The 12,482-nt window shown below is 36.1% G+C and overlaps 1 protein-coding gene across 30 annotated transcripts in view; it reads right to left on the bottom strand.

The window, feature by feature from the left end:
* Nucleotides 1-514: 514 nt before the first annotated feature.
* LOC132095410 (CLIP-associating protein 1-A-like) overlaps nt 515-12,482 on the bottom strand; it is a 70,391-nt gene continuing 58,423 nt past the window's right edge. For 14 of the 30 annotated variants that reach the window (XM_059500348.1, XM_059500347.1, XM_059500351.1 and 11 more), the window contains 12 exons: nt 12,124-12,219; nt 10,986-11,132; nt 8,604-8,710; nt 8,038-8,172; nt 7,463-7,610; nt 6,701-6,941; nt 6,044-6,100; nt 4,914-5,086; nt 4,639-4,767; nt 3,441-3,647; nt 2,763-2,879; nt 515-2,577 (listed from right to left, as the gene is read on the bottom strand). In XM_059500348.1, the coding sequence (XP_059356331.1) occupies nt 2,491-2,577; nt 2,763-2,879; nt 3,441-3,647; nt 4,639-4,767; nt 4,914-5,086; nt 6,044-6,100; nt 6,701-6,941; nt 7,463-7,610; nt 8,038-8,172; nt 8,604-8,710; nt 10,986-11,132; nt 12,124-12,219 (1,644 nt within the window). In that variant the 3' untranslated portion in view covers nt 515-2,490. The remainder of the gene's footprint in view (nt 2,578-2,762; nt 2,880-3,440; nt 3,648-4,638; nt 4,768-4,913; nt 5,087-6,043; nt 6,101-6,700; nt 6,942-7,462; nt 7,611-8,037; nt 8,173-8,603; nt 8,711-10,985; nt 11,133-12,123; nt 12,220-12,482) is intronic. The other 16 variants (XM_059500358.1, XM_059500360.1, XM_059500368.1 and 13 more) reach the window with 4 other exon arrangements.

Raw genomic sequence — 12,482 nt, 5'->3', positions numbered from 1 at the left:
GAATGTCCAGGTTATATCTCACCAAAACTTAAAATCAAAAAGTTATATACATATATCTATTTTGCTTAAAAACCTACTTTTAGAACAATTTACTGCTATATATATAACATGACAGTATTTTTGTGTAGTATTTGATAGTAGTTGATCATGATGATTTTGATAAAAAAAAAGTCTCCAGACAGAATGATTCATTATTGCTTTTACAGAGAATTATATATTTCCCCCCACATTGAATATTTCAGAAAAGTGTAATTTAACAGTTTGATGTCATAAAAAAAACTTAATGCAAAATAAATTATTTCAAATGATTTAAAAATAGCTTCAGATTCTTAATTCAGTATATAAACTGATGTTTTGATTTTTTGAGTGACCTGTAACCTGGTCATTTCTTTAGCGCTGGACTGAGTGTACATCATCACATGTGACTTTGAGTTGCTGACAGCACATTCAACAGCCCCACAACAACAAAAAAAGAAAGACAGATTTTAGACTTTGAAATAATCATCACAATAAATTCATGTTTCTGGTTGTTTTAATTCTAGGCCAAACTTAGGTTGGTGTAAATCTATCACAAGCCTTTGAAAAAAAAAAAACAACAAAAACTGTACATTGGGACAGGAAATGAAATGACAAATTTATAAATACAAGAGTGTATCTGTGTCCAATGACAAAACGTAAAGTCTAACATGCGTAGTGAATTGTTAGATTGAATACCATTAGAGGTCAACATTTGAGGAAAACCAAGGGGCCACGTTTAACTTAATATTTGCATTGTTGATCCTCACAGTTGGCTTTGTTCTTTCATTAACAGATTATTTCTATGAATAGCCCCAGTCTAAACCAAAATGTTGGTTCATGGTCTGAACCGGTTAAAAACCATTATAAAGAAATGCTGCAACAAACAAGGGTACGCACACTTAGCATACCAATAAAAGCCACATGCCCCAGTATATAATACTTAAGGAAAGTAGGATGCTTTCAAACGTCTGTCCTTAATTTCTAATATGGCCTGGTTCACAGTCTGAGACAAACTCTGTGAGACCCATTTGAGCTTTGCACTTACTTCCCCACTCGGGCAACATATTAATAATAACAATAATAATACTGTATTTACAGACTGCTGACGTGGCACAAACAGCCAAACCTAGGTCAGTCGCGGCAGCACAGGATGGTTATGTCGTCAAAACATGCAGGCTATCGGTTAACGTGCAAAAGAGTGCAACATCATTTTTACCTTAATTTTGTGGGGGAGGGAGAAGCAATGATTGTAAGGTAAGTACAAAACACTAAATGCTCAGCACGTAACATCAGACGGGAAAAATCTCCGGATGAACAAGGAAAATAAAGAGTTCAGAGCTTTCAGAGAACATAACATCACCTCTAGTTCTTGAGCCAGATAAGAGGGTTTTCATTAGTGTCATAGACATGTGCTGCGCAAACTAGCAGCACCATGCTTTAGAGATGTAGTGAGAATGTCTGTGGACACGCATCTAAACAGTCATCTAAAGAGTTTTTAAAGCAGAAAAAGGAACATAAGGCAGAGTAGTTTGGAAATTTCCATCACAATCCTCTTGCTCCAAGAACAAAGTGATAATCGGTGTCCTTCATGGTTTCTTGTCTGAAGACGCTCCTTGTCTTGTTTCTGACTCTTTCTGACTGCGTGTTTGTCAACTTCTAAATGTCCAAGTGTGTTGTGGCTTGCACGTTTACTTACAAACCTTTCACATTTATTCCAAAGATGAAAAGAAAAGTTCTACATTCAGAAGTTTGTCCTTGTATTCTGTAGTGAGGCTCACATTTTATAACAAATAATCCATTCTATAATAAAATCAACACAACTGCTTTACATTAGACTTTCTAAAGACTTACGGGATTAGTTATTGCAGTCCCATGAAATAAAAATTAATATAAGAATGTTTTATTCCTACATTTTTTTTGGGTTGTCATTGTAGCCAAACCTACAAATTACTTAAATTTTTCTCTTTTCTTTACATTTATCACTCGGCCAGCCAAATGATCCACTAGCATTAACTTAGATTCAAGTTATGTGTTACTTAACCCAACTGTGCCCGTTTAAAATATCCAAATAACTTGATTAAACCTTTAACAGCACTTGCTAAGATAAATAAGTTATTACTAATAAATGTAGTTAACGAATCCTCTTCAAAAGCTGAAGATAGCTTGTTTGCTCCAATTTAGGAAGCTATCCCAATCATGGAAGATCTGTTCCCTATCAAAAAGCCACCATGCATTTTTCTCGATCTGAACCCCTTTACATTCAATGTTCAACAGATGGAAAGATGCATGAGAAATTAACTAAGAGGCTTTCAGGAGCTGGACGAAAAGAAAAGTCTGATTGCAGTGAGCAACACATCTATCTGGGAAAATCCAGCAAGAGTGTGATGAAGCAATAAAAAAAAATGGATGTCTGGAGGAGGCACAACTATGTTCCCAAATGCACGTGTAGGGCACTGATTAGAGTACATCTGTCTAGCTGTGAGACGACACGTCTGAAGAACTGCTGCTGTTGCTGTTGGTGGTCTGGGCCCTCTTAATGTACAGATTTAGCAACTTCATCTGTGGAAATAAAAGTCAGAGAGTGAATTTCAATACAACATCCGCTAATAATTATACAGACCTCTGACTTGTTTCGCAGATAAGAGCATGTGAAACCAAATGAAACTTTTCTATAAAAGTGTTACCATATTTTTTGGACTGTGCTGTGAAGCACATGTGAACATACACCATGCATGTAAACATACCTTGCTACCCGTGAGCTGGGCCAAGTGTGGCTTCAGCTCCTCACCAATCACAGAGTAGATGGCCACCAGACAGAACACACTGGCCTTGCGAACACTACTCTCTGTGTTATCATAGCCCTGCAGACAGACAGACGGTTTTAACATTAACATCTTCATACACGCATATAAACACATGTGCATATCATCAAGAGTAAGTACAAAGTGTTGCATGTTTACTGTGCTTCCGAAGTTCCCAATGCAGACTATGCTAATATACTTAATATAGACCCAATGTTGACCAGTGGGGTGAACAAAGGGCAAATTTACATTTACATTTATGCATTTAGCAGACGCTTTTGTCCAAGACGACTTAAGAGTGCATTCAGGCTATACATTTATTTTATCAGTATGTGTTTTTCCTGGTAATTGAACCCACAACCTTTTGCATTGCCAACGCAATGCTCTACCACTGAGCCACAAATTAACAAAAGGGCTATAAAACGTTTTCCCCATCTCAATTCTCATCCTCCATTCTGGTACATTGAGTTCGGGAATATATGCAATGTATGTAACTACTTGCCCAGACATTCAATGATATCTCTCTGACCCTGATATCAAATTGGAAGTAATTCCAAAGTGACAGAAGCAGAGAGGTGAAATTTTTCTTATCATAAAATGCCGCCAATAAGCAATACTCACTTGTAGGAGGCCAGGGATGATGTCGGGCAGCAGCTGATGCAGCGACTCCCTGGCAATGCGCTCAATCACTTTGGTCTGCATCTTAATAGCAGCCAGGTTGATGGGATAGTCTGCGGTCTGTACGATGGGACACAGCACTTTGATGCATTGCTCTGGGTGAATGGAGCCAGCCAACGTAGAGGCAGCCTCTTCAGCTGCACGAACCACCTGCATACATAACGTCAAGAAGGCACTTGACTGAGTTTGTGAAGTTTAACAACCTGAGAAGCTTTTTCTTCACATGCCTGTACTTCATTCATTTACTCATCTAAGTGTTGGGTTTGTTGACTTGGGTCACTGCATTTTAGATTTAACCAAGGTTCTTAGTGTCCGCTGGTGCAGGTGTTGGATTTAAAAACGGATTAAAGAGACCAATCAGCTCATTTTACTCTCAATAAGACAGTTAAAAAGAAAAAGTCACCTGGCCAGCCTGATTTCTCAGAAACAATTTGGTCACATATTAGAGGTATTATGGTGACAATGGAGTATTACTATACATAAAATATCACAAACTGCCACTCAAAAGTTTGGGTTAAGAAATTTAAATTTTATTTAGCAATGACTTAATTGTTCAAAAGTGACAGTAAAGACATTTATAATGTTATTATTAAAAATGTATTACAAATAAATGCCGTTCCTTTGAACTTTCCATTCATCAAAGAATGATGAAAAAAAAAAAATATATATATATATATCACTGGTTCCACAAAATATTAAGCAACACAACTGTTTAAAATGATTTCTGAAGGCTTGTGTAATATTGAAGACTAGAGTAATGATTTCTGAAATTTCAGCTTTGCCATCACAGAAATAAATTACATTGTGTAATACACTAAAATAGAAAAATGAATTATTTCAAATTGCAAATTGCCTTTCACAAACATTAAAATACATTATTTTATAATTACAGCATAATCATTTATGTATTCTTTCCCTTCACACAACATTATTATTATTATTAAGAAAAAGTCTAGCTTTCAATATAATACAAACATTTGTGAAACTGCTATAAGGAGCAAACAACTCAAAGAAGCCATAAGATACTTTATTCACAACTTTTTGTAGTATGATTTTTGCAGTATGATCATCATGATGTTGTACTGCTCAAATGTCAATCAGAGGTTAAAACAGATATTAGTTTGAAAAGGTGGATTCTAACCTCTTTATGAGAGTCCTTATGAGCTTCTAATGTTTTCATAATTGTGAGCTCTGCATAGTTCTTGAAGCGTGCTGGCTGGTTCCTCAGAATCTCCTTCAGAACCCGTAAAGCCAGCGCTCGGATAGTGTGCTGAATAAACAGACCGAATGCATACTCTCATTATTAACCACTACTAATACACACAGACACAGAAAAGCAACTGGACATATACAAAAAACATTGTTTATATAGAATAAGTCAATTAAGAATGCAAGTTCTATGACGCTCTGACTCACATCCTTGTCCCCGAGTGTCTCCAAAAGCAGCAATAGGATTGTTTTGAAGTGTTCGTCCCACACAGCCAGGCTGTCCTCACGAGCAATCTTCAGCAGCTCGATCAAAGCCCCCTTCCTCTCCTCCACTCGCTCATTGTGATTCGACAGCTCCTTCAGTAGGTCTGCCACCAGATCTGTATGATTCAAAACGATTCAAGTCCGAGCTGAAGACAAGCAGCATGGACCACTTTTTTTTTATTGCTCATCTGTTTTAAATGTATGATATTGTATATTACTGAATCTTATGAAACCTGTCAAGAACACGTATGGATCATATTTCACTTCAAAAGCTGAAAAAATATAGTGTATACATATATATAAACTATAAATAATAACACATTACATATTAAATATAAATAAAATAACTTTATCAATTTATTAAGTATCTATATATGGCAGTATTTCAAATTCAATATTTCTGTTATTTAGGACTTTGTAGTGGCATATTTTTTATTAGCCTTTAATTTATAATGATAAAAAAAAATAGTTATTGTAATACACAAAAAAATACTAGATAACAATAATGAAAATTACCAATTAAATGAAATAATAATATATAATAATAATAATAATAAACAAAAAAGGTGCTAAAAATAGGATTTATGTTTTTTTATGCAAAATATAATTTCTTTTTTCCATTTGATTTTGGGGTGAAATGTGATCTGGACATGTTTTTATTAGATTTCACCCTTATATGTCATTATAAGCCAGCAATGTGCAAAGTGAAAGTGTTCACTTAGATTAATCACTCAGGTTAATCACATCAGCTTACAAGTTATGACAGTGTGTTACAACAATGTGTCTACAAACAGCGAAGCTCTGTTAGTTGTAAACCAAAACATGTGAATCAACACTATCAACCTGTTTAATTAGAACATACAGTCATTTATATGACCGTATTGCCTTATATTAGTGAAGATGTAGCAGTTATCACAGTGAACCTGTTAGCAAAGCAATAGTGTCATTTAAGATAGGTTGACATCACATCACATTGAGACACTGAGATGGATGACACTGAAAGAGAGGAGGAGGAAAGGAAAGAAAACGGAGAAAAGTGCAACAGTCTCATTCAACTGTGCAACTGTCTTTACCAGGAGTAAAACCCTTGGGCAGCACCATCTTGTTCTCACCACAGTCCTGCCGACGGCCTGTAGAAGGGGAGGGACAGCAGGGGAAGTGATGAAACACAAACTCCTCTATCCTACGTGCTACACCTGCATCTCTGACACGTACACTTACAGGGGGTTAATCACTTGTTTGTGTTTTGTTATGGTCTCTGGTCATATGTTACTGTTAACAAAAAACATCTGTTTCTACATAATTTTTCAAGAAGATATTTTTTCTCTTTAAAATATTTACCTTGAGAGTGCAGAGATGATTAAAGAATGACTGGATTTTGCTTCTTTCAAGAAACAAACTAAAAACATGGGGTCTACTGTCTGACCTCTGTTTTGATAAGATCCAGTACTCTATTTGAGGCCTAGTCATCAAAAGATGCTGAAACATGTAATAAATACATGTAATAAATTGATTTAATAACATTGTAATTGTTTTTTTTTTTATATGACATCTCATGCCTGGAAAATGTTACTGTTAATACTCAGATCCTGAAGATTCAGAATTTCTTGCCATTTTTGTTTTTCCTCAACTTAAAGTGTTCTTTACACAATCACAGACAGTGGGTGCAGTATGGAGTACAGATGATTGTGAAAGTGAAGGTATGAGCTTTGAGCAGCGTGTTGACTCACAGTCTCGGAACTGATCCACGTCATCATCAAAAACAGCCTCCTTCAGGGCACTTTTGTCATAGGCCGTGATTGTGTCTGCATAGCCATAGGGCGCAAACTCTCTTGACCGTGGCACAGCAAAAGACCGCGGAGATGGTGTGTTAAGTAAAGACGTCTTATTATCCAAAGCAGTTCGACCCCCTTCCATTACGTCCAATCCCAGCCTTGCATCAGACCCCGGAGATGCCCCTTCCTTCCCAGCCTAAGAGGAGAAAGAGTGTTAAATATTTTTATTTTTGTATTTTTGAAAATCTTAATAAATAACTAAATAATAATGTATTATTATTTTTAATATATTTTATTTTATTACATTTTATGACCCCATTTGTGGGTTTTTCCAATTATTATTATTATTATTTTTTTTTTATTATAATTATTAATAACAATAATATTTTTGTTTCGTAAAGACACCATTTAATGACGTGTATTTGTCTGTGTGTTTTTTTTTGCAATTATTAATATTATTATAATTATAAATTATTTAATGAAAGCAAAAAAACACGTTTTGTGTTTGTTACGTTCCAGGATGTATTTGTTTTTTTTTTTGTTTGTTGTTGTTCTCTCATTTACTCGTTTGTGTTTACTATTATTATTATTACTAATAATGTACTTACAATTTTAATAATAATAATAATAATAATTAAAAACCACACAACTCAATCTGGGGTCATAATTTTCCCCCACTGTGCACTTGTTCCTGTTTCCCACAGTTAAAGCACTCACAGTATCATCCTTCTTCCCATCGCGTCTGATTGGCTCATTCAGGTCCTCTTGGCTGCGGTAACTGAAGCTCTGGATTGCTTCTGTGACACCACGCAGTGAGCTAAAGATCTCTTCAGAATTCATGTTCTCAGTGTCATACTCAAGCATACTGAAGGGAGAAATAGAAAGAAAAGAGGGAAAACAATGACGTTGGATGGACTGCAAACAACTCATTAGAAAGCAAAAAACACAATACAAGAAAGCAAAAGCATACAAAATATTTCAAAACAATTCCAAAATGCACCCAAGAGTGAATAAATGGATGCTGCAAACATAGTGAGCCAGTTAATTCCTGTCCAAAACTATTTTTTTTTTTACATGCATTAAAAAATTCCTCCACATAGTATTGTTTCTTAGTTTTACATTTTAAATCAACCACCATTCATGAGGGGAAGTCCTTATTGGGAATGATGTCAAACCACGGCCGCTAATATTTGTGCGTACAAGCGCCTGTTAGGCTGGGAGTGGGTGGGAATCTAAGCACCTATCCCGCCCCAGCGTCCCTCCTCATCGTAATAGACTAGCGGGTGAGTTACCTTGGTGAGAGCGCGCAGCGGAAGGCCCTGAGGGAGGGACCGGCAGGAATAGAGGGGTGAGATGGAGGAGTAGGAGGAGGAGGAGAGGGAGAAGGGTGCTTTAAGAGCCCATCGACACTCCAACCCCATAACCGACTGTGCCCACAGAACAGCCAGAGAGGGAGAGAACAGGGCAGAAGAGGAAAAGAGAGAAAAAAAAAGAGATGTCCAGTCCTAGTGTTGTGGTTAGCAGCACGAGTTAATACGTTTAAGTGGACCAGAAACCCCTAAATCGTCATCTATAGCTGTACTGCAGATCTCTTTAAAAGAGTTTTAGACCCTTCATGAGAGGATGACTCTCTAGGTGATACGGCTCCCACCCCAGAAATGCAGAAATTCATTTTAAGGGTTTCAGGTTATAAAGGGACATTTTTAAGAAAACAAGACAGCAAGTCCCAGTCAGACGTTTAGTGCATGTTAAGAGTCATAAAACAGGGCAACAGGCTCTTGGGACTAGTGTAGAAGATCTTCGTGCTCAGAGTGAGATCATGCATTAGTGTGGTCAGCATATGGGAAGAGGATGTTACCTGGGTGACAGACCCCCGTGGGAACAATTTGTGGGCGAGGTGAGAGGACTGGTCCTGCTGGTGGGGTGCCGGGGGGGCGTGCGACCCATTGTATTGCTTGGTGAACTCTGTGAAGGAGATGAAGATGAAATTGTAAGCTTTATATTTTCAGATTAGGGTAAACAACAGATCAGCTACAACATTTGTAACAGATATTTATCACTGTATTTAAAGATAATATAAATTCTCAATTTGCTTGAACAGGCTGACATGTCAATATCTGTCTCAGACGATAGTGTGAATTATTTGATTTCCTAGGGAAGCATCGACCCGATACTCAGTATCGGTATCGGCTCCGATACTGGCATTTTCTGCCGGACCAGGTATCGATCAGACGTATCAGGTATCGATTCAAACTGCGTGTCACAATTGGTTATGACAGTAAAGACGATGAAACTATCTCCAAGAGTGCACAGTTACTGAAATTTAAAACTGTTGAAAGAAAAGGCTCAATAAACTGTCGCACAGATTTAATAAACTATGCATAAATATCTCTTCCCTTTGTGCTTTGAACACTTTGACTCCATGTTGCTTCAAGCTCATCTTTCTAATAACGGGATAAAGCATAATCGCTTTGTACCACTCTGTATTAGAGCTTTACGTATTATAATAATTTTGCGCAATGTAAGATAATTTATAGCGTTTTTTGTTTTGTCCTATGATAGGACAGAACATGAAAGAGTATTAATAATCCAATGTATAGCACTGTAATGAAGGCAGCAACATATGATAGATGAGTCCTGTCTATCATGTATACATTTTAAAAGAAATGTCTTCTAGCATATATATATATATATATATATATATATATATATATATATATATATATATATATATATATATATATATATATATATATACATACACACACACACACACACACACACACACACACACACACTTGATTTCATTAATGTTTTACAACAATATAAAGAGCAATGTGTAACATTTTAACAGATTTAGTCCTATACTTATTCACTTTTATTTGTTACCCACTAAATAATGCTATTTCACTAAATGTTTAGATTTTATCAAATTGTGCACTCATGATTTTTCTAAAATAACTTTTGCTGCTAAATTATCCACTAACCTAGTTTATAATAATATTTTTGTCATAGATTATGATTCTATATTTTTTCATTTGTTATTTTTAATTCACAAAAGAGTAACGATCAGGTCAATACAAGTATAGAAATTCTACATTAATAAAAAAAAAAAAAAACTGCACTGGTATCGGATCAAAGTCAGCCGATACTATGAATTTTCTGGATCGAATTGGATCTGAAAAAAATGGTATTGTTGCATCCATATGATTTACTTCAATAAAGATTTTCAAAACTGTTTGGCAAGATAATGTTTAGTTCACATCAACGATAAAATCTGACAATGGTATCTGTTTCTTGGCTACAAATATTTTTCAGGCTCATTCAGTGAATATTCTAGTTTAAAAGGGGTGGTGTTGGTATTCTAGTTTAATAGGGGTGGTGTTGGCGCAGTGGATAAGACACATGCCTTTGGTGTGAGAGACCCAGTGTGAGACACCAATGTGTCCCTGAGCAAGACACTTAACCCCTAGTTGCTCCAGAGGTGTGCGACCTCTGACATATATAGCAATTGTAAGTCGCTTTGGATAAAAGCGTCAGCTAAATGAATAAATGTAAATGTAAAAGTGTATAATAACCACAGGAAATTACACTTTCAAAAAAGCGAATGGGACTTTCATTTAACAGTTGCCATATTGAGTATTTTTCAACTAATGGTTTGTCTCTTACCGCTATAATGTCTCTGTTGCCACAAAAAAATAAATAAAGAAAAGACACTTCACCTTATTTTGACACAATATAAGTATTGTGTATTACGTTTTTACAACAAAAAATAACTGACATGTATTCTGTTCAAAAGTGTGTTCAGAAAGATTTTTTTGAAAGAAATTAAAACTTTATGTAAATATGCTTTATAGTGGCAGTACAGATATTTAATTATTTCTACAATGCTGTTCTTTTAAAACTTCTAATTCATTAAAGATTCATAAAAAAAAAGCTGCACCACAGTTTTCACAAAAATATGAAACAGCAACTGTTTTCAACATTTCTGAAGGACCATGTAACACGGAAGACTAGAGAAATGGCAGCTTTGCCATCACAGGAAAAGGTGACGTTAAAATATATTGAAACTGAAAAAAGAAAATTGTAATTTGCAGAAATATTTCACAATATAATTTCTTTTACAGCATTTCTGATCAAAGAAATGCAGCTTTGGTAAACATAACAGACTTCTTTCAAAAACATCAAAATCTTTTGAACGGTAGTATACAATCTCATGAGAGATGAAACGAGACCTTACCACACTGCTGGTGTTGCTTGAGTTCTTCAGATGGCTATGCAGGAGCTTGGTGGCTCCATCCTGGAATGTTTTAGGCAGAGCACCCAGCAGCATGGTGAACTCAGGAGTGTTCAGCTCAAAGAGTGAGATCAGCACCACCTGGGCGGCCTGCACAACACAGCATATACCTAATGAGACATAGTACAACTACTAACACCGCAGTCAACCGGAGTGCACTTGTACATGCCGAGAAATGCCGGCGGTGAAACTGAGGTCAGAAAGACTGTGACTGCAGTGCTATTATCAACAGAAGACAACTGGACCTGTTATGGCACCTATACACTAGAGTTTATACTGTCATTTATGAGAGCAGGTCCAGCTTGATTCCTATTTGTCAAAAGCTCCATCAGAGCTTTCTCTAGTGTGTAGGTGCCTTTTACTTCAAGGATGGGAATCATAAGAGATGATTCTTGTTCCAATTTTTCTTAACCTCCTCCTTGTTTCTTAGTGATTACATTAAAACTCCTTTAGTCAGGAAGAAAGAAAGCAGCAATTATTATTGGATTTACTGCCTTCAGTAGAATGTTGTTAGGTGTGATAATTTCAGATTTCAACAGATCAAACAGACCATAAATAAACTGTCATTTAGACCTGTATAAAATTGCATTATATAATTCTCGATGGTTAATTCTGCTTGGATAAACAAAAAGAAGACAAACAAAATATCAGTTTTATCGTAATGACAACAGTAGTTTAACACAGGTGAGATTCCCAACCCTGGTTAATGTGACTCATATTTCACTCAATTTACAAAGAAATCTCAAATGTCATCTCAATTCAATTCTGTTTGATGTTATACACATGCAAGAAAATTAATTCACTCTGTTATTCTGTGAGAGGAAACAAAAATCTTAAGCAGTGGAGCATTACAGCAATTAAGATACGAAAGGAAACGTTAAAAACACACTTAATTATTAATTTAGTATTTAAAAAAAAAAGATTGCTGCTCTCTTTAGACTTCTGGAGAATTGCATGTTAAGAGATTGTATTCAGCAGTCACTTCACAAGTCAACGAGACAGATTAGAGTGAGGAGAGGGCACACAGTTAGGTGCAGAGGTTACGTGCTGGTTGTTGGTTAGGCCGTTGGATTGGCTCTACCTGCTTGCACCTCTCTTCTAGGTGACCCTCTCCAGGAAGTAGAGCTGTAGTGCTGGGCCTGCCTGACAACTCCTCACATGCCCAGTTATGAAGAGTCTGGGCCATCATGTCAGGACAGGTGGGTAACAGACAATAAAAGAGAAACTGATGACCAGTGCTTGCCTTTAGAAAGCAACTGATATTGGGAAGAAATGTCCTGCATCTGTTCTTTGTGACTAACTGATGTCCAACCTATATTTAAAAACTAACAAACCAGTAACTGAGATAAAAAAAACTACTACATATACATTAACATGGCCTGTCTGAAGATGATTCACAAAAAGGAATAGTTTTCTGTCATCATTTACTCACCCTCAAAT

The sequence above is a fragment of the Carassius carassius genome, chromosome 19 (assembly GCF_963082965.1).
Source record: "Carassius carassius chromosome 19, fCarCar2.1, whole genome shotgun sequence".
NCBI lineage: Eukaryota > Metazoa > Chordata > Actinopteri > Cypriniformes > Cyprinidae > Carassius > Carassius carassius.
The sequence above is the reverse complement of the archived record's forward strand: the minus strand, read 5'-3'. Positions and strand labels throughout refer to the sequence as shown.